Genomic DNA, 22977 nt, shown 5'->3' on the forward strand with positions numbered 1-22977 from the left:
TTTTTTTAAAATTCTAAACAGTTCCATTTGTTATATAGATATTGTGGGTACTACTCATCATTAAACCCATGATAAATTGGGGAGGATAATCCCAGAATAGGAAATAACTCCCATTTTGACACGATTGTACTGAATAACATACAAGAAGGTGCCATAAACTACCTCTAGCTAAGAAAAGGAAAATTTATTTCACAAGGCAGGTTAACGGGTCCCTTTGTCTTGGCAAATATTCTTCCCTGTGTAGGAGACAAAGAGAGAAGGAAACTCCTATTGGTCACTTAAGTAAAGCTATTTCCTAAAGAAATTATTCTAGCAGAGAGCAACACGACAGCATTGTTATACTGATCAAATCTCAAGCAGCATGTGCTGCCCACATGCCAGACTTCCAGGGACAGCACAGCTGAGAGCACAGATTTTCTGGTAAAACAAAGTAAAACCAGCTAGGATACTGGATATCCCAAATATAGACCCAGCAGAGGCATAAACACTGTATTAAAAAAGTCTGAACCTCTCTGAGTAATGCCCATCAAAGGTACGAAGAGAGATTTTTAGATCCTCATTAATCCCTACCTGCCACATAATAGCACGATGCTGCCGCTGGCTATGTTCCCAACACTGCACAGAACAAATGCATGCAGTACTAACACTATAGCATAGGAACAGGGGAAGAGGAAGAATGAGGAGAAAATAACTTGGTCTTAGTAAAAATCCATATTCATTTCTGAACGGTGGGCTGATTATGCCTTTTCAATACAATATAAACCATAAACTCCAATTCTAAGCAAGAAAACAAACTATCCACACTCTCTAGCCACATTCTGTGGTCCCCACTCAAAATTGCCAGCAGTACAACTACAAAAATGCTACATTGATAGTGCTCCCACAAATCAATGACTGATAAGGGACTCTTTTTCAATTGCAAGTGACAACAAATGGGGGTACAGAAAGACAATAGTCCATATTCATTTTGCATGTCATTTTGCACACAGGATGAAATTCATCTTCCATGAATTTTTGTGCCTATAAAATTTGATAGTGTGAATATTAGATGAAAACTCACCCCCCTAAATGTGATGTAAGCTTAGCCAAAGCAAATGTTTACACCCATCTCTACCACAGATGTTTCAGTATTTAGATAAAACTCTCGTTTTATGGAAAATTCAGCCTTTTATTCATCCTTGGAGATTAAGTTAATAGAATAGTTGAACTACCTAGGGATTTTTCTCTTCATTTGTAAGAAGAATTGAAAAAAATTGCACACTTACTGCAAGGCAACTGCAACATTAATTTTCAGGCTGATAGATGTTTGTAGATAATGCAAAATCGGGGGAAAGTAGGTACCTCAAAAGAGGCAGACTGAAATCTTGAATAAGTGTCAGGCTGCAACTAACCTATAACCCAGCATTATATGATGAGTACTTCATGTATCTGGGACCATAAGGCACATTGGAAGGGGAAGTCAGCTGCAGCCCCAAATTTTATAAACAGTTTGTTGAATATCATATTCAATGGCAACATCAGCCCATGGTTTGGCAACAATCTTCTTCCAGGCTTGTGCATATTGGTAATTCACCGCTCCCTGTAGCCAGCCTTCCATGCAATACCACAGCATATTTTTTCCCAGAAGGAAAGAAATCTGTGTAAGACAGTCTGAGAAAAACCCTTTTGATTCGCATTTCATTTACTTCATCTTACTTCATTCCCTCTTCTATTCTTTCCATTATCCCCTTTCCTTGTAATTTAGGGCATGATTTTTTACTCTTGGAAAGATTACTAAGCAGATGGATCTAGAACATAACTGAGGTTAACTTTCAGATGGTTTTCCATAATTTACAATATTTTGCACCTATTCCTTTTTTGCATGAGTTTGTTTACTATTTGGGCAAGAAAAAGTCTATGAGAACAGGAGCAGGCGTTCTTGAGTTGAAAACCTGATCACAGTTTCTTCTTGACATATTGAATATGTATTTCAGTTTATTTATTTAAAATGCATATCTGTTTAGTAAGAGTTAAAGATTTAGACTGATCCAAGACGACTGAAATATAAATGATGAATTGAAAGACTAGTATTATTCTTTTGTCTTTATACTCCATATTAAGGAAACTTTCTTTACGGTTTTACTAATATCTTGTATTGCTAAATCAACTAAAACCCACAGAAACAGACCATAACTGATGCTACCTTGGTCGTTATTTAAAAACAAACAAATAAAACCATTCTTCTTCATCAGTGGCTGAAAAACAGAACCACGTGATGGAAAATTCTTGAAGTAACTACTGTATTTCACAATTCCATCATATTTTGTTCATATCAAGAGGAATGACCAGGAGCTTGCCTAGCAGATATGTCTGTTGTCTCCATTCATGCACTTCCAAATTTTGCTTTAGGTTTCTTGACAACAGAGAGCAGTCATCTTTCTGAGGGTGTTTGTGGCAATGTTTTTCCTCAAACAAAGATAACCTGTTTTTATTTATTTTTAAAATAGGTGACATGAATATAAAAATGTTACCAGAAGTTGCTGAATATTTCCAGATCCTATTGAAGCATAAGAGGTATGGAAGTTGACTGTAGAATTTGTGAGACACACAATTCTCCACAAAAACAAACCCCAAGTGGCTTCTTTCTTGAATTGTGCAGAAAAAACAGAATTAAAAAACAAATTCCTGTTTTGTATCCAGTAGACCTCTCTCTCATTATCTCTCTCTATACACATACACAGAAATCCACAAAATTATTGGGTTAAACAAAGGTATGCTTCTGATTTCTCTTCCTCAAAAAAAGGCCAGTTTCAAGTCTCATAGGCCCTGTAGGTGTTCCATTTTATGAACCTCACTGTATAACATTTTGAAATTTGTGTTATAAGTTACGTATTTATAGCTGCTTCTCCTTTCATAATGACATGCTGAACAACAGCCATTGGGATATACACTTTACTTCTACAGGGGATTTTAAAGCCTTCTTCAACAATGAGTCCCGAATGATTCAAAATCCCACGTTTTTTCAAGATATGAATGTCTAATGACATTAGATAGCAGCAGAAGAACTTCTATTTTCTAGGGCATCTAACAATGCACTAAACTCAGCTTCAGTGTTAAAATCCAGCAAAAAGATTTCAGAAACTCGTAAGGGGAAACCTCTGTGACTGATCTTAAATTTTAACGGAAGTCAGTGCACAAGTGTTATCCCACAGAAACAGAACATATTTATTCAGATGTACAAATTTCATTCCGTCAGTTTTGCACAGAGACAATCACAGTAAGGGTAGTAGAGAGGATTATGAGATGATGGCATTTAGAATCTTACAGAGAAGAACAGGTTTTTATCAGTTTTGCAGCAGATGTCTGCATATGGGAACAGAACACAAAACTTAAGTCTACAGAGACTGCCATGTTTTTCAGAAGTCTGAGTATGTAGTTAATGCTGTTATGCCAGTTTAGAAAAAGTAGGCATAAATACAGTGAGATAAACAAACAATGCACTCTAAATGGGTATTCTATAAAATGCAGAACAACTAACACAGCTAAAGATTCAACCACTAATAGAGAATCAGGAGACCCACAACAGAGTTCTAAAGCCGGGATGGTTTGGATAACTTGTTTAGTTCTTAATTCAGTAAAGCATTTTAATGTATGCCTGAATCCATTGCTTTGGTTAGCAGAGATGTAATAATTCACATATGTAAGCGCTTTGCTGAAATGAATACTAAACTACCCATATATGATCCCCTGCATGTAATGAATCTTCCATACTGTCTTGATATATATGCATGTATTGCGGGATTGTTCTATAGCCAGACACCACGAAGGATAACAGAGGTACTCTGGGAAAATGGTATGTATGAATAATAATTTCATATATAAACAATGTCTGTTATACTTCCAAACCAGCAGAATTTGGCCTCTCAGAGCAAAATGAGCAAGAAATACCATTTACTATATGTAACGGGATGCTAGCAAGAGAACACTATACCAAACATTTAACTTCCTCCCTTTGTAACATTCCCTTTCCAAACATCTCTTGACATTTGATATTCAAACATGCAATTTACCAACCTTCTCAACTTAATGTAAATATCCAACAGAAGTTAACTTAAAGTCTCAGTATGTAACGAAACAACACACTATGGCTTATTTTAATTCACTGAGTTATATAAAATAGAAGTATATGAAGATGTCATTAAAGGAAAAGTGATCCAGGAATGAACTAAGAATGGATCATACAAACTGAGTAGAAATATAGTTCAGTACTCAGATGAAAACGCCTGAAGAGAGTTACTTCTTTGTGCCAGTCTATAGTTTTCCAGGGTACTTACCAATTACTTACAGGCTACTGGAATTGCCATACCTCATTGGACTGGCAATGAATCTGACCTATTGGTTAAGAAAAAGACGCAGCAACAGATTTTCCTATTTAAACCTCATCATTGCACTGTCTGCTCTATTTGTATTACTGCATGTAACTGTGAACATTCTGATTAGTCATAAAAAAAATCTTGAATCCTATTAATGCTTGTCCAATACATAATATTGTGTATGACTCAAGCTTAACCTTGCATTTAAAAAAAATAAATTAGAAAATTGAAATTTTATTGCAGTATATTCTAAAGCTGCAACAGAGGCCTAAAACCTCATAAAGACAGCTTTTTAAAACTTAAAATGCAAATGAAGTTTTCACTGTTCCCTGTCTGTAGAATCAGTGAAAAGTTTTCAGTTAGTGTCTTGTGCTCTAGAGAACAGAAAGTACCTATAAGGCAAGCAGGCTTGTAGATCTATTACATTCTTCTTATTTCAGCCTATACGTAAAGGAAGCAGAGATGACTGAGCATAACTCTAGTTTTACCTCTTTCACCAACTTATTTTTCACCAAGACTTTCCTCTGTAATGTAACCTTTAATATAGATTCAGATAATTTCAACTGCTTCCAGAAGCCAAACTTCAAACAGGTAATTTAGGAAGACATGCAGTCCAACATTATCTTCAGGTTTTTTTACTATCTGTACTTTTTTATTATTATTAATCCAAATTAATTGACTGGAATACTGTGTTATCTCTCTATTGTCAAATGCAACCAAATGGGTTTCATACATGCAGGTACGGTCACCTTTTTATTGCAGATTACTCACAATTAACAACATTCTTGATATTTTACAGATATTGTAGATACTCATCTAAAATAGAAAAGCTGTGACAGCCTTCAACATCTCTTTTCCGCCTGTCATGTTTAAGTAAGAAGATGCATACATCATAAAAAGAAGTAATTAAAAACAAGCAGACTATGAACTGTATCCTGGCTTTCAGCAGAATTGCAGTATTGTTCAACTGAAACCACAGAAACTAAAATACAGGTTTTACCATGCTGTTGAAGAACTTCAAGATATAAATGATCTCACTATTTCCTTAGGTGGATGACATAATTCTTCACAAAAAACACTACCTCAAGAATAGACATAGTCCACAGAATGAAATGGGCATATTTGTGCAATTACTATTCCTACTTTAACTGTCTTGCTTCTGGCATAATACCTCCACAAAAATAATTTTTTAAAAAATTAAGACTTACAGCACTTCAAATATCAGGTCAGGTTTCATTATATTAATTTTGTGGATTAGTAAACAGAATCCATAAGATATCAAGATATCAGGTTCTTATTATGGTATTTACTTACAATACTTTTGTCTCTCTTGTTAATAATGGCTTTCAGCCACATATTTCAGTGATATGGAGTTTATGTCAGATGCAAATAGCAATTACTTGTTGTCATCTAGGCACATTTTATGTACACATTTTATCTTACATTTTGGAACTCCTTATGTCTACGTACACTACATAAAAATTAGCTTCTTTTCTACAAGCAAAAGTAACAATTTTTGTGTTGTTGATACTCATGAGTTCCCAAAAAACGCTTTAGACAATCTGATTGTGGATTATTGTCCATTTTGACTGCCCATTGTTTATAAAGTACTTGGTACGACTCACAGTTAATTTACTTTTGTACCTATTTCTGATTACATGACAAACATTTACAGGGGAACCGCACTTTGGATATACATTTACATTGTGTATCATGATCTAAATCCCGTGATCACCCCAACTAAAATTCTTAAAACATTCAGAAAACATTAGCCACTATATGATTCTAGCCAATGGAACTCTATATGAGAGGCAGTAATCCTTACTCTGGCAATCCATCTATACCCTGAAGAAAAGATTCAATTACCCTTATCTTTACAAAAAAGATCTTCCCACTTTTTGGTTTTAAGCACTGCAGAAAGTTTCTTTATGGCAAATTAAATTGACAGTGGCCCAGAAAATAATTCTTAACTACTTTGAGTGTCACATTAAAGAGTAAAAGTAGAAATACTAGTGACCAATTCATAGACAGCATTCTAGTAATTCTGACCAGGAAAAAAAAAAAAAAAAAAAGGCATTAACTGAAACAGAAGCCTACCTGCCTCTTTTTCTCCTTAAAAGGGAGAATAATGCAGAAAATAGTATTTTTAAAACTTTTTTTTTTTTTCCCCCCAAAAAAATGCAGATGGGGCAGGAAGCTAGGACTACAGCATTTCTGTGAGGACTTGTTTCTCTTTATCCTCAAATAAAGAACTTTTGTTTGATCTCATACCATCTTTCATCATACTGCTAGGGTGCCTAAAAAGATAGCTAATTAGTGTAAGTTATGTCATAGCTTGAAAGACTTCTGATGTGTCTGGACCTTCTTTTATTCTTGAGATAACCAGTAATAAAGCATATGGTTTGTGTAGCTCTAATAACATCCACCTTCAAAGTACTTCAGTCTTTTTAGAAAAAAAATCAATTTCATAACATCCAGACAACATTGTACTCGAGACATTCAATTTGCTGTACTAATGTTCCATGTTTCCAACATCAGCAGGTTCTTAAGCTACAGAGACTTGGTTAAAAATCTGCAGGATGGTTTGTAACCTTGCGGATAGCAGACATGAAGAAAAAGATGATTTGACACCAATGCGATGCCACAATGCAGATACCCATTTTTTGGTAGCCTGTTTTTACAGCATTCACTTGATTTCATGTTTTTCTTTAGGATAGTTTTCAGACAAAGGAAACAAAAACATGTCATGTCATGTTTTCATCTTCCTTTATTAAAGGAGGGTGAGGAAAGCATTCTTTCCTGTCCTATGGCAGAATCTAAACAGTTGGGGAATTTTACATATACCCAAAGCTCAGACTTTCATTTCATATACAGCAGTTGAAGACAATAGATTTTTGGTCATCTTTAAATTCACTGAATAGATGTTTAGTAAAAGAAAAGAAAATGAAGAATTATTAAAGTTAAATATTTATTTCACAGACCTCTAATATAAATAGGTGGATTGAAATAAAGATCTTTAGTGACCAAGTGACCAGCAGTAACCAGTAATGACCAAGTATTTCCTTAAGTATTTAAGAAAGCATAATGCTGTATATTGCTAAATGGACTACAAGTGTTGATCCTGTAAAAGTACACATTAAAGTCCCCCGTAGCTAAGGAGTCATGAACTGATTATTATTGTCTGAAAATATAGGATATTATTATGAAATCAAATCTAAATCCAGCGAATTTAGAGGTGCTAATCTCTGGATTCAATTATAATTTTAAGTATGTAGATCCAGAGACCTTCCAGACTCTGAAATTTTTCATATGAAGTAGATGCAAAAGCAGGTATAAATACTTAAAAGTCATGGAACTGTTTATCCTGTAATTTCAACAGTTCTGTTCAGACATAGGCAGCATTAGCTGTTCGGTCTGTCTGCATCATAATCACTTAGCAGTAGGAATAAAGATGTTATCGCAGTTATTCTTTATATTCATCCTACTTGAAGTCTTAGCACTGACAGAAGGCATCTTAAATCTCTGCCTTGTAATGGTTCATAAGCAGAAAGAAAATATTTCTCTCCCATACAAAATGAACTCTCCCCAGAGCCCTCAGAATAATAGGAGACAGACAGATGAAGTTTTATTTCCTGTTACTTGCCCAGTAAGTGAAAGGCTGCAGAATAATGAATGAGGTAACTGAATATGGGGGTACTTTTAATTCAGATTAAAAAGAAAAAAATAAAAGGAAAGTATGAATTCTAGACTACATTCATCCTTCCTTCTTATCAACAGAGATAAAATTCAGGAGACAATTCTGGCCTGTCTAGCTGGATTTGATTCTAGGAAATGAGGAAATTTTTAGGTAGGATTTTGGTTTCCTTTTCACTTTACTAAGTAGTGAGTGATTATTTCTTCTGGTTTTGCATGTATCTACCATAGGATATAGCTCTTTCAGATAATTATGAAAGTAAATGCTTTTCAGGATCAAAGGACAGACTCAAAGGGAAGGATATAGTTCAATGAATTCAATGATTCTTTTGCTTTTTCTGATATTGCATGTGGTACAATATCACCAAGTGAAGAGCTCTCAGGCTAAAGGAGCAGAACATCCATTTCTGGATGTTGCAAGTCACAACAGCTCACAAAGATGATATCCTCCTTGATCACTTGTGAGTGCTGCATCAACCGATATGGAAAAGGAATACTAGAAGACTGTACGCAAACTGAAATGACACAAAAATATTTGCTTATATACCTCAATTACGTACCTATTTCCCCTTGATCTCAATGGGATTTTAGACTCTACCCTGAATCATGGTCATGGAAGAAATGCTTTAGGGCTTCTCCAAAACAGTGAGGAGATGGGCTTTATAGAAGTATAGAACTTGACAGCCACATAAAAACAATAGGGGAAAAGGAGGAGAGAAAAAGACCAATGCTGCAAAATATGCAGGCACTTGGTCATTTTAGCCAGTAGAGAAAAAGGATCATGAGACTTCATGGAGTTGTTGGTGAATCACTTGGATTTTAAAGTGTTTCCTCATGCATTTATACAAAAAGATTTACTATATTATTTTTCCTTGTAATGTCACAACACACTGAGAACAGTCTTGCTACATTTAAAATGTCAAAATATGTTAAATATTATTTAAATAGTTACTTTCTGTTCCAAGCTGATTAATTACTGACTAAAATGGCTTTCAACAGAGAGCGTGACAGGGTTTGTAGCTCTGATATCTCTGATCTCATTGTAATTTCGTTTTCAGATGTGCTATTGCATTTCAGCAACATTTACAAGGTTAATCTTCCTGGAACTTTCCATGAGTTACTTCCTGGAAGTTTCCAATAGGGAGAAAGTAGGATTGTGTTATTTAAGAAGAGAGAATTAGTGTTACTACTTACTTTCTGGGAGCAAACCTGAAGGGCTGTCTTTTCCTGTACTCATGTCCATTTGCCTGTCTCCCCTCACCCCACAACAACGTCTTTTCATGCTTTTAGATTAGAATAAGGTACCTAGTGAAATATGTAAGTGCAGTATTTTGCATGGTTTCTAATAGTCCATTTAGATGTAATAGAACAAGAAATAATATACAGTAAAAGCATGACTGACTCAGTTCCAACTGATATCAAAAAGATATTTTGAGACTTAATGGCTTCCTCCTGAAATAGGACCTTAAAAAAAATATAGTTTTGCAACTATACCACAAATTGTACTTGTAAACAAACATTTTCTTGGTGCTATTGTTTTTAAATCCTTATTTCTGCTACGTGGTGAAAACCTGGGCTTTTATGTGACATACTCAGTGTAGATGGATTTACTCTTTCAGGTTAATTGTTCTCTTGTTGGTACTTCATGTGGCAGAGCTGTCATGAATGAAGTACAGAAAGTCAAAAAGTTTCATGAATGAGAAAAATCATGTACACAGCATAAACTCATTTATAATGTATGAGAATCTAGCTCCTTAAGGTGCAAGATTACACGTATAGACTCATAAAAAAAGGAAACAGACATTAACAACTTAGATCCTGTCCAAAACACATCACCATACCAGCCATTAGGAAGAAAATTAACTCTTTCCCAGTTGAAACCAGGGCAGATCCTTAGTCATACAAATAAAACATAGTGTGTTACAAAAATAGTATCTACCAGTTTTACATTTTAAGCAGTAGAAGATATTAAGAAAACATGGGTAATTGGGGTTTTTTTTGTGAGGGAGATAGGGACTCATAAAATAAACGGCAAAATGAAAGTGTTCCTTCTTTCAAGGAAACAGTCCAGAAGACAATTTTAGTCTTTTGATGGTTATAATTCTCTATCTTACACACAAAACCAGGCTGATATTCTGCCCTTCCCCCCCCCCAATTAATTAATTTAAGCTACTTTGGGGGTTTAACTGTAGCCATGTTATTCTGTTGCAAAACACAATTTTTGCCCAATACATTATCAGAAAGAAGCAGCTTTTTAACCAGTTGTCAGGCCAGAATACATCTACAATTATATGTAATAACATGCTTTCATCCCCGTTTACACAGTATCTTTTTTAAAAATGATATAGATGGCTTGGAAAAAACAAGAAAATATGAATTTTTAAGAAAATATGAATTGTTATATACATGGTAACAGTAAATTTTTTCACTCTCCATTTTTAGAGATTGTCACTGATAAACTGGCAAAATCTTCAGTTGTATGAAAAAAGATTTTTATGTTCCTTTTTATAAGGGAACAAGATGTTTTGGCTTGAACTAATAATGACATATTTAATATTACCTGACATTAGATAAAACATAATGGAAATAGGTACTTCGCTGACACGGTAACTGAGGTACACAGAAACTTAAGAACTTATCTCAGCTAGAGCTAATACTTTGTCTATCACTGTCCATGACAGCATCAAAATGGCAGGAAAAACATAAATGATAAGAAAGATGGTAAGGCAATATAAAGATGAATAGAGAACAAAATGCGAGGAAAAAACTACTTAGCAGTTCAAAGGTGTGATTCACCAATATATAGGAAATGGCTCTGGATAGAAGAAAGATGGCGTAGTGCAGAAGCGGGGATCTTGAAGTACACCGCATGCATAATTTTTAGGCACACTGACATTGTGAATATGTAGAATATTGCATTTTCAAGAATTCTTCCTTTCTAGAACAACAAAACCAACAAAGAACGTTGAAAGCTCTAATGCATTGAAGCATACATATGGAAATCTTTTACATTTTTCACACTGAAATATTTCAGGCTGAAAAGAGCACAAACTGATTTGATTTTCTTTTCTACGTATCTTTTAATATACAATTTAGAAGCCTGTATAATGCACTAAATATTTTATAAAGTTGAGTAGAATATTGCATATTAGTAATTGCTACTCCATAAACACCATGTCCTTGCTAAACAAGGTAGGATTCTTCATGCTAGGCCTTTGCAGAAGTATATACCAAAGGGAAACCTGTCCTGCTGCTTATTGCAACAGCTGTGCTAAGTATTGTTATCTCAGATACAGCTGTTGATTTGCACATGAAAGATATATAGCACATGGTTATGTGAAAAGCTAGCCGACTTTCAGAGAACTCTTTCCTTACTGATTTCATATGATAAAGACAGTTTCCCCGTGGTGTCTTCCCATTCTTGAGGGGAACTATACTTCATCGTGTAAGAAAATACAGGATGTCAGAGGCACAACCTTCTGAGAGATTCTGTAAATCTCCTTAGACATCAGAGTTTGCTAGAAAAAGCAAAATGTTCTTATGGAACATTTGAGCACTTAACAACTTACATCAGATAACATCCTATTGAATAAGAGAGGAATGACTTTTTTTAATAAATAAATAAATAAATAAATAAACACCACTTTTAAGCCTCCTTTCCAGGAGGCTCCAGCCTACAAAGTCACTCCACATCAAAACTCAAAAGGAGATAAAATTAGTGGGAGGGGAAAGATGCCAGAAATATTGATTGAAATTCCAAAAGTAATTTAGATTCAGTCATATTCTTCATATTTTCTATTTAATTTGTTTAAATTTAATGAAAATTTTTCATACATCAACTGATCATGGAAATCTTGAACCATTACAAGATTTAACTGAGTATTAAGAGTAAATAGTGAAGCCTACAGCTGAAATTAACACTTCTCAGACTATTTCTGTAGGGATAAAAGTGTATGCAAACATCTGGGAATTACTCAAAAAAAAGGCAAAAATTTTGTCTGTTGTTCATAAACATTTGTGATCTGAAAAAGCAGCTATTGAAATAATGATTTCAGAATCAGGTTATAGTTTTCTCATTTCTCTCAGAAAACATTTGGAAATAAGTGTGAATACAGAGAAGAAGTTAAGAGATATATTGAGACTATATTATTACCATACACAGTCAACTGACAAAAGACTTAAGCCATATCATAATAAGAAGTTACACTTCTTTTCAAGGAAGAAAAAAAACCATAAACTATGACATGTCTGATAAAAACAGATTCCACTTTGAATGTTTAGGTATCTGAAAAACAAGTTACCGTCTAAATATGTTACTGTTTCCAGAATTATTCAGTAATTTCCACAGACAAATATATTTTATAAAGCCCTTAGTTTCCAAATGTCTTATTAATAAACAGAAAAATCAATAAAAGCTTTACCCCTGAAGAATCACCCATCTTCAACAGTAAATACAGAATAAGGAAAGGCAGGAGATATTTTCATGTAAATAGCAACAACAAATAATCTCAGTGAAAAGCACTGAAGTAGAGAGACAAAGATCAAAGATCACATATTCTCCTCTGACTTGTAAATAGTTTATCATCACATTTCAAGCAGGTACTTCTTGTATGTCACAGAGTAGAAACAAATATTTTTGCTATATTTCAGCAACATTGCCATTGCCAATTGAGATGTGACCCAACAAAGTACAATAAATACCAAAATGAACAAATCCTGACATCCACTGGAACTTCTTTCGTATTTTGTTCTACATCTTAATGGTTTAATTATATATCAAACTTTCTCATCCCTTCCTCTACACAGTCTAGCATCAATTCACAAAAAGAAGTATTACAACTCTCCTCAGAATATGCACATACTGATGCATCCTTGCGTTCTTTTAAAGATGACAGACTTCCTGGCATGTCCTGGTAAAATTACACAAAGTATGAACTTTCTTCTTTTAGAGAATGAAGTTACATAAAAGGAGTGAGCAAGGTATCTGAAGAGAAAAATAGATCTTCAGATTGCAGTTAATTATTACTCTACATTCTCTGAATAAAAACCTCTTAAGCAACAAAAGGCAGAATCGTTGTATGTCATTTTTGCTACACAAAATGACAGTAATTGACATAACATTTTCAGAAGATCAGTAAAAAAATCACCAATTTCCCATTTTTTCTTGCTCACTGATTGCTAATAGATAAGGTTTAGTTCAGGTAAACAAGAAAAGAGAGAACAGAAAACAACTGCAATTTTATAAATGAGAGGAATGTGACTAAAAACTACTACTTCTTTCCACAGAATACTGAAACCCCATGCAGCACACTCATGTTAATCAATTACTTGCTCAAATTGCACTTTGAAGAGCAAGGTGGTTGCTTCCACGGCATATAACATGACAGGTATCTCAAACTACAAAAACTGCCTAAAATAGTCCCAAAACTTGTTTTAGCAGAAGATAAAAAGCGTAGAAGGAAAATTATTTCACATGCAAACACGAGCCCTACTAGAACTTTCTCAACAGGAAAATTCAAGGCATTTCTGCACTACAGTGTAACATCCACATAGCAAGGTAATTTAATCCTGGGCAATTTTTTTTATATAGATAAATAGAATTAAATACATTTTTAATAAAATCTCACCAATTGCCAACTCTATCTCTCACTCTGCCAAATAAAGACATTAAAAAAACCTGAGTACTACATCTGCTCCTTCTCCAGTCATAGTAAATCATTCACTGTACAGAGTACACTCTTTAGCTTCAAAAAGCAATGAATTAGTAATGAGTATTTTGGGAGGAAGAAGAGAAAAGTTTTTCCATGTTTAATGATGTCTCACAGGGGAAGCATTATATAACAAAAATGTACCCTGGAGGGAAATATTTCCTTAATATCTTATTATCCCAAGTTCATTACTACAGTAAAAGGACATCTCTATCCTCGAGCATTATCACATAAGCATCATTTTTGTCATTAGTGAAACATCCAGTTATCAAAAATCATTTTCAGATCATTAGAAAGATATTTACTGACTTTTCAATAGGCATAGACTTTATATTAGATATGAAGCTTTGGGTTTTTCATCAAATAAAGGTGATAGCACACTTACTTTTCTGTCTGGCCAATTATATTTTGCAAATATTGTATCGTATGTGTCCACAGCTCCATCAGTAATCAACATTATGGCTTGACTGCAAATACTTCCTTGTCCTGTGTGATTGAACTGTGAAAGGAAACATTCATTTGGTTACCGCACATTCCTGTTTAGATGAATCATAGAATCATAGAATCATCAAATCATCTAGGTTGGAAAAGACCCTCGGGATCATCGAGTCCAACCATCTACCCTACTCTACAAAGTTTTTCCCTACACCATATCCCCCAACACCACATCTAAACGACTCTTAAATTTATCCAAGGATGGTGACTCAACCACATCCCTGGGCAGCCCCTTCCAGTGTCTGATCACTCTTTCTGTGAAGAATTTCTTCCTAATGTCTAGTCTAAACCTACCCTGTTGCAACTTGAAGCCATTCCCTCTTGTTCTATCGCTATTTGCTTGTGAGAAGAGACCAGCACCAACCTCTCTACAATGTCCTTTCAAGTAGTTATAGAGAGTGATGAGGTCTCCCCTCAGCCTCCTCTTCCTCAAACTAAACAGTCCCAGCTCCCTCAATAGTTCTTCGTACGATTTATGCTCCAGGCCCTTCACCAGCTTCGTTGTCCTCCTCTGTACCCGCTCCAGCACCTCGATATCTCTCTTGTATCGAGGTGCCCAAAACTGGACGCAATACTCCAGGTGCGGCCTCACCAATGCTGAGTACAGGGAAACAATCACCTCCCTACTTCTGCTGGTCACACTATTTCTAATACAAGCCAGGACGCCATTGGCTTTCTTGGCCACCTGGGCACACTGCTGGCTCATATTCAGCCGCTTGTCAATTAGAACCCCCAAGTCCTTTTCTGCCAGGCAGCTTTCCACCCACACTTCCCCAAGCCTGTACCGATGCATGGGGCTGTTGTGGCCCAAGTGCAGGACCTGGCACTTGGTCTTGTTGAAGTTCATACCATTAATGTTGGCCCATCGATCCAACCTATCTAGGTCTCTTTGTAGAGCCTCCCTGTCCACATGCAGATCAACACTCCTGCTTAACTTGGTGTCATCTGCGAACTTACAGATGATACACTCTATGTCATTATCAAGATCATCAATGAAGATGTTAAACAGAAATGGCCCCAACACTGAGCCCTGAAGAACACCACTTGTGACCGGCCGCCAGCTGGATTTAACTCCATAGAGCACCACTCTTTGGGACCGTCCAGACAGCCAGTGCTTGATCCAGCAGATCGTATGCTCGCCCAGGCCATCTGTAGCTAGTTTTTCCACTAGAATTCTATGGGGAACAGTGTCAAATGCTTTTTGAAAGTCCAGGTAGATAATATCCACAGCCTTTCCCTCATCCAATAATCGGGTCATCTTGTCATAGAAGGAGATCAGGTTCGTCTGGCTGGACCTGCCTTTCGTAAACCCATGCTGACCTGGCCTGATCCCCTGGTTGCCCATTATATGGTTTGTGATGGCATTCAAGATGACCTGCTCCGTGACCTTCCCTGGTATCGAGGTCAGGCTGACAGGTCTATAGTTTCCTGGATCCTCCTTTTTGCCTTTCTTGTAGATGGGTGTTACATTTGTCACCCTCCAGTCCAGGTCCATTGGGACCTCCCCAGTTAGCCGTGACTTCATATAAATAACGGAAAGCGGTTTGGCGAGCACGTCTGCCAACTCTTTCAGCACTCTTGGGTGTAGCCCATCCGGTCCCATAGACTTGTGTGCATCCAAGCGGCATAGCAGGTCACTGATCTCTTCCTCTGTAATTGTGATGCCCTCATTCTGCTTCCCCTCCCTGTCTCCTAGCTCATGAGGCTGGGTGTCCAGGGAACAGCTAGTTCCACTGCTAAAGACTGAGGCAAAGTAGGCGTTGAGCACCTCAGCCTTTTCCTTATCCTTGGTGACTATGTTTCCCTCTGCATCCGATAAAGGAGGGAGATTTTCCCTAATCCTCCTTTTGTTGTTAATGAATTTATAGAAACATTTTTTATTATCCTTAACAGCTGTAGCTAGGTTGAGCTCTAGCTGCACTTTGGCTCTCCTAATTTTCTCCCTGCATAGCGTTACTACCTCTTTAATGTTTTCGTGAGAGGCCTGCCCCCTCTTCCAAAGGTTGTAGACTCTCCTTTTGTTTCTGAGATCCAGCAAAAGGCCCCTATTTAGCCAGGCTGGTCTCCTTTCTCGCCTACTTGTTTTTTGGCACACGGGGACAGCCTGCTCCTGTGCCTTTAAGACTTCTTTCTTGAAGTATGTCCATCCTTCCTGGACTCCTATATCCTTCAGGACAGCCTCCCAAGGGATTTTGTCTAGCAGTCTTCTGAATAGGTCAAAGTTTGCCCTCCAGAAGTCTAAGGTGGTAGTTTTAGTAACCCCTCTCCTTGTTTCTCCAAGGATCGAGAACTCAATCATCTCATGATCACTGTGCCCTAGACAGCCTCCAACCTTTATTTCCCCCACAAGTTCTTCCACGTTCACAAGAAGCAGGTCCAGGAGGGCACTTCCCCTGGTCGGCCCACTTACCAGCTGCATGAGGAAGTTATCCTCCACACACTCTAGGAACCTCCTGGATTGTTCCCTCTCTGCTGTGTTGTATTCCCAGGAGGTATCTGGGAGGTTGAAGTCACCCACGAGAACAAGGGCGGGTGATTGCGAGAGCTCTGCCAGTTGCCGATAGAATATTTCATCGATTTCTACATCCTGGTTTGGGGGTCTGTAATAAACTCCCACCATGATATCCACCTTGTTGACCTTCCCCTTGATTCTAACCCGTAAACACTCTACACTGTCATTCCCATTATTAAGTTCTAGGCATTCAAATCTGTCTTTAACATAGAGGGCCACCCCGCCGCCTCTCCTTCCTTGTCTATCCCTTCTGAAGAGTTGGTAGCCATCGATTGCAGTGCTCCAGTTGTGTAAGTCTTCCCACCACGTTTCTGTCATGGCAACTATATCATAGTTTTCCTGGTGTACAGTGGCCTCCAGCTCCTCCTGTTTTTTGCCCATACTGCGTGCATTTGTGTAAATGCACTTTAGCTGGGATAATTTTCCTGCCACTTTTATATCTTTAGATGAAGGTAGATAGGAACACACTGGATAAACATGGATCTTGTCAAAACTCTAACATGCTTAGAAGCAGGTGAAAAAGTCTCAGGTCGAAAACATTTTATCACAGATATTATGTTCTTACTGAATTGTAACTTCAATTGTGTGACAGAATCCGGATTCACTATATATCCCCATTTTATCAGCTTGAAAAATAAGAAACAGATAAATATAGCACTTTCCAAAATTAAAAGTTTATCACCTTGTTTTAGATTGCTGATATGTATTGATGCATCTACATAGGGTTTGCTTTGATTTAAATATAATTTTAAAAGTACAAGCTACTCAAAAAAAAAAAAAAAAGAATGACTGATAATTTTACTGCAAAATACAGAAGATACACCGCTTAGAGAGATATATGACTATTTATATGGCATTCATATTCACTCAGGATTACATTCCATATGTTATTTTTCATAAAATGTTTATCTGAGAGAACCAAGTTAATATTTATATATTCTCAGATTCTCCTATTACTCAAAATGAATAGATATAACTAATTCAAGCTGCTGAACAGCAGTAATTGAGCACAGGTACTTAGACAGCAATCAACATATCCTTTGGAGTACGCAAGGAAAGTTTCATCGTTGCACAAACAGGATTTTCTCCTGGTCAAAGAGCAAGTAAACTGGACTGAGCCATAACATAAGCTTTGATCTCTTGATTCTGGATCTGGTGCCTTAATTTTGAATCTATGCATCTCCACTTACTCTTATTACAGAACAGGTTCTTATTTGTATGTGCATTATTTTAACAAGGAACTTAGGTGAAACATCTGGCTTTTAGCAAAAAAAATGCAAAGTTGGAAAATTATTTGATTTTTAATTACTCTGTACAAACACTTAAAAAAAAATAATCTATGAAAAGATCAATAAACTGAGGCATTACACACAACTCTATATATTGGGCTAGCATTTGAATACAAGCTAATGAAAGAACAATCTCCTCTTGTTCTCCTATGTAATTTTCAGGTCCATTACCAACTTTGAGGTCAGACGCCTCATCCTACTACCTTTCTCTTGGTACTGAGAAAGCCAAGCAATAATTGCCTTGTCCCACCTCACCAGCCTATCTGTGTTGACCAGTACCCAAAAAAGGGTGGTCCCATTTGAGAAGTAGTATATAAATTTAAAGGTAATTTAAATTGCAGGGACTCTGACTGCTTCTGGATTCAACAAAATTTATTCAGCGTACTCTAGTTTAATTTGGGCTCTGCCTTTAAGCTTTCTGCAGTCTACTACCCTTACATATTCACTGTTCTTCCCAAAACTCTAAAACCCTTTTTTCTAGAAAAAGTTCTTAACTTCTAAAAATGTCATCTCTGTAGACATGCCTGCAGTAGCAAAGGGAGTGGATGGTGGATTCCAGCAGTGCTCTGTCCTCTTTTCTTTTGCCTTCACATTTCTATATCTGAGTAATCACACCCACAAATATCATTCAACAATCATTTGTATCATCTGCAGCTCTCCTCCAGATCATTTTCCTTTTGATCAAACAGGAACCTCAGTGAACAGTAATAGAAACATGTTACTTAAAGAGAAACTAATGTGCGTTTACAGAGTTAGCTATATTCTGATCACCGCCTGTGTGAAAACCCTTATCTGTGATACCTGCAAGGCAGTCTACCCTTAAAATTCTTCAGTCATGACAGTTTTTCCAGTCTTAACGAGACTCAGAATTATTAAAGTGGAATTCCTTTATTAGTATGATCTTATATACAATATTTTCTCTTAAAGATGAAGTTATTTTGTCAAGGGATATATTCTTGATATGGACAACATATTTTGAAGGAGACAAAGGAAATTAAATTAAAAGGGAAATTAGCGCAGGTGGAATGCCTTCATATATTTATTTTAAAACATCATTCTGTATGCATCTGCATTATTCTACATAGTTATCTGTTTGAATATTTTGAAGAATGAGATTAAATTCAAATGCTTTGATGAGTAATATCTTCTCATATTTGTCTAGAACTTTAATTTTATTGAATAGCAAGAGTGATGAAAGTGTTTTCCATAATAATAACAATGACAAGGGCCTTATGATGAACTACAATTAACTCAGTGATTCATCAGTTAGCAGCAAAATTTTCAATGCATCCTGACATTTACAGCATTTGGTTGTGATTAACAGTCTTTGAAATGTCACAGAATTTTATTTAATTGGCTATGATTTTTTTAAAGGTAATCACTGCAAAGACCGCATTTGTCACCAAAAGAGATAATTGCAGTTGTCACATGACATAGTAGGTGCCTAACTACTGAACCAAGCACTTCTACATTCTTACATTGTATAATGAACACTGCATAAACTGATGATTGGAAAGAATTTGGAAGAGGATTTTTAAACATGCTCTTTCAAAGACATCAGTATCAACCATCCTCAAGTCTTAACAACCTAGGCAAATGCTGAAAGGTAATTACAAGAGAAAATTAACTGACTTTAATTAGTGTAACCCCTAAACCATTCTAAAATCCAACCAGAATCTTAATAGACTATTTATGTAAAACTAAGCTTTTTCTCTTTTTTTTCTCCTTTTTTTTCTCTTTCATCCTTCCACCCCCTTTCATTTTTTTAAATGTACACAAGACATCCTTAGCTAACCTATGATTCACAAGAATAGATTTCTAGCACATAAACGTCACATACTGTAAACAAAGTGCAAAATGGTTAGCTGTACTCTTTTAAGGAGAGATTAAATAGCTCTTTTTCTAGCCTAGCTGCTTAATAGAAGCTCCCAGAGACTTTGCCAGTATGCCTGTATGTAATCGAAAAGATTTTTATGCTGTCAGTTCTGGAATTATACATGCAAGAAAGCTTGAAGCTATTATACTCCCTTTTTCTAGTATAAATATAAACAGTCATTACTCCTTGAATAGATCTGAACATACATGTAAGCATGATCCATCATGACCTTACAGATCAAAAGACTCTCACTCATCATAGGTACAATTCAGTGCACGGGATGTCAATTCTCTTTATTCTCATAACTATCAGTTTATTCAATGAGATTTTTATACCACATTTATTATAACTTCAGTTGCCTCAAAGATTTTAAAACAAAACAAAAAAGAAATATCTTCCTCTACACATAGGCATTCTAAATCAGGATCAACTCACATCTTAAATGATTTAGTTTATCAAAAAGAATACATGCATAATCTTAAAATATTTTCTTTTCTTTTTTTAATAAAGAGAAAGCTTTTCTGGAAACACCAAAGTATTTTCAATCCTACCTTAAGCTGCTAATACTAACTTCAGAAGAAAGCTACAGGGCATGTTTTGATAGGCTGATGATGCTTACTTGTAACATCCCACCCCTTAGCAAGAATTAGTCCTGTTGGAAGGAGTCACTGTTGCTGACTCACTAATGCAGTTCAAAGGGTACCAACAAGATGCAAAGAGCAAGGATTTGGCCTCCTATTAAAAAAGTGAACTCTGGGCAAGATGGAACATTCTGAAAGAATCCAGAGAAATAGAAATGTTCATTTATTTGCCTTAGAAAATGCTAGATGGGAATTACACATAGCATCATTTTGAAATAACTTTACAGCTAATATTGCAGGTCTTAGAAAGGGAATGTTCTGGGATAATAGTTTAAGTTTTCTTTAGGACTCCTGGATTACTGATTGCTAGTATTTCACCTTGGGGCTCTTGGCACTTGGACATAAACAAGTGTTTGGGGTTTTTTAACCAGTTTCCTGCTTTCCTCGGTCTTGAGACTAACTGAAATACCTCATGTTTTCTCCCTCAGTATCTGCTCTGGCCTTTAACATGTTTGGGTTTTTAGCCGTTCACAAATTGCTTTAGTTACATATACCTTGCTTAATGAACTTAGCTTTGTGATACAGCAGCTTACAATTTTACAAGTGCTCATTAGTTTTGAGATCCTGGAGAAGAGATCTGCTTGCAATTAGTTATTAAAAAAAAAAGGCTAATGCTCTCCTTTACAGAAATCCTATATCTGAACTGATATTAACAGAGGTTGTAAAGAAATGGCTTTAGTCCTACCACACTATCTAGAGTTTTCATTAATAATATCACGAGAAATATCTGATGGCACATTTTATTTTTATTGGTTTGCTCCCTCATACTACTTCTCATTCATTACTACCTACTGTTCACTTTTCTTCTTTCTTTCCTTGCTTTTTCCAAGATATACTCCCAGGAAAGTATATAGTCAGCTAAATCAAAATATTGCTAAAATTGTTCTTTGCTGGAATATGTAGCACGACAGTATATTTTACTTTTGCCAGAAATGACAAAAAAAAAAAATCTCTGAAACACACTACATAAAATCATTTCATGATAACTGCTAAGACTGATGCACACCACTGGAGGAAAGCCATTTCAGGAGAAGATAATGGGTCTGATTTTAATTAAAATATCCTTTGAAGGACAATTTCTTGGACAACTAAGAACGCTACACTGATTTTATGTAGAGTTTGGGAGGGAAACTAGATGCCTGCACTAGATTATCTCCATGATCATGATGTTCATCTTCTAGAGACTGCACTCCTGTTTGCAGACATTATTCACAGGAATGTTATCAGAAAGTTGGCATCATGTTTTTGGCAGATAAATAGTTAAAATAATACCTCTTAGCTGGTTACACAAAGCTTTACGTTTCTTCCTCTATCTTACAGTATTACAGAAGTAAGTATAAAAGTGTTCAAATAACTCCTTTTATGTAAGCAATAAGAGATATTGTCATGCCAGAAGTCAAACCAATGAACAATCATTTCATTACTCTAATAACAGTATGTTTACGAATATACAAATTGCTGTCATTCCTAAATGTTAGCCCTTCCAAAGAAAAAAAAAAGAACAATCTAAACTATGAAGCTTGCATGTTACCCTAGGATTTTTTTAACACCTAGAATTGCTATTGAAATAAACCTCATTTAATGCACACATGTATGCGTATGTGTATACATAGACACAAAATACATTAATAGAAAACATATACATGTAAAAATGTACATTTGTTTTTATCTACCCCATATATAGATTATATGCAATTCTTGTTCTATAGATATTTAGCTATTGTCACATTTTTGAATGAGTTCTAATTTATTATTTTAAAATTGATAGTAATTGCTAAATAGCAAGAAAAGTGTCAGCAGCATAAATCTTAAAAGCATTAACTTACTTCATTAAGCATGTTGAAAGCTTCATTTAAAGCAATGTCCAGCATACCAATTCCCTTTGCAAAAAGTTTGTCAAGGTGTTCCCTGAAATGCTGAAACATGAACAAGAAGGTTTTATTTGTCAGTATATTGTTACAACATACATGTTGATATCAATGATTAAGGATTTCTGTATTCTCTTTATATTTACTTTTTAACCTTAAGTGACTGCATACACTAATTCATAAACCAAAGTAATTTCTGGTTAATCCTTTTGACTTTTGAACTCACACTAAACTAAGGATAGAACAATAATAATGCGAAAGTATCACAAGATATGTTTTGGGGTAGTTATTCAGGCAAATAATTTTCCTTTGGGATTTTTGTTTGGGTTTCTCTTTCAGGATACCTATACCTTCTTTTCACTTCATCTAGTAATTTTTATATTATTTCTAAATATTCAGCTTCTAGGTTTTCAGGATCTGCTGCTAGACAAAAATAATTCTCTCTGAAATCTAGCTTTGAGATTCTACTTTTTGTTATGGTCCCTCCCTGAAACATGGTACACCCTAATCGTTAGGCTATTGCAGTTTAAATCTAGTTTATCA

The 22977-nt window shown here is 35.7% G+C and overlaps 1 protein-coding gene across 1 annotated transcript in view; it reads right to left on the reverse strand.

Moving 5' to 3' along the window:
* CACNA2D3 (calcium voltage-gated channel auxiliary subunit alpha2delta 3) overlaps positions 1–22977 on the reverse strand; it is a 456710-nt gene that overhangs the window by 211695 nt on the left and 222038 nt on the right. Inside the window, exons 10-11 of the mRNA XM_074151549.1 lie at positions 22393–22482; positions 14139–14252 (exon numbers count right to left, since the gene is read on the reverse strand). Of these exons, the coding sequence (XP_074007650.1) occupies positions 14139–14252; positions 22393–22482 (204 nt within the window). The remainder of the gene's footprint in view (positions 1–14138; positions 14253–22392; positions 22483–22977) is intronic.

The sequence above is a fragment of the Numenius arquata genome, chromosome 8, assembly GCF_964106895.1.
Source record: "Numenius arquata chromosome 8, bNumArq3.hap1.1, whole genome shotgun sequence".
Taxonomy (NCBI): Eukaryota; Metazoa; Chordata; class Aves; order Charadriiformes; family Scolopacidae; genus Numenius; species Numenius arquata.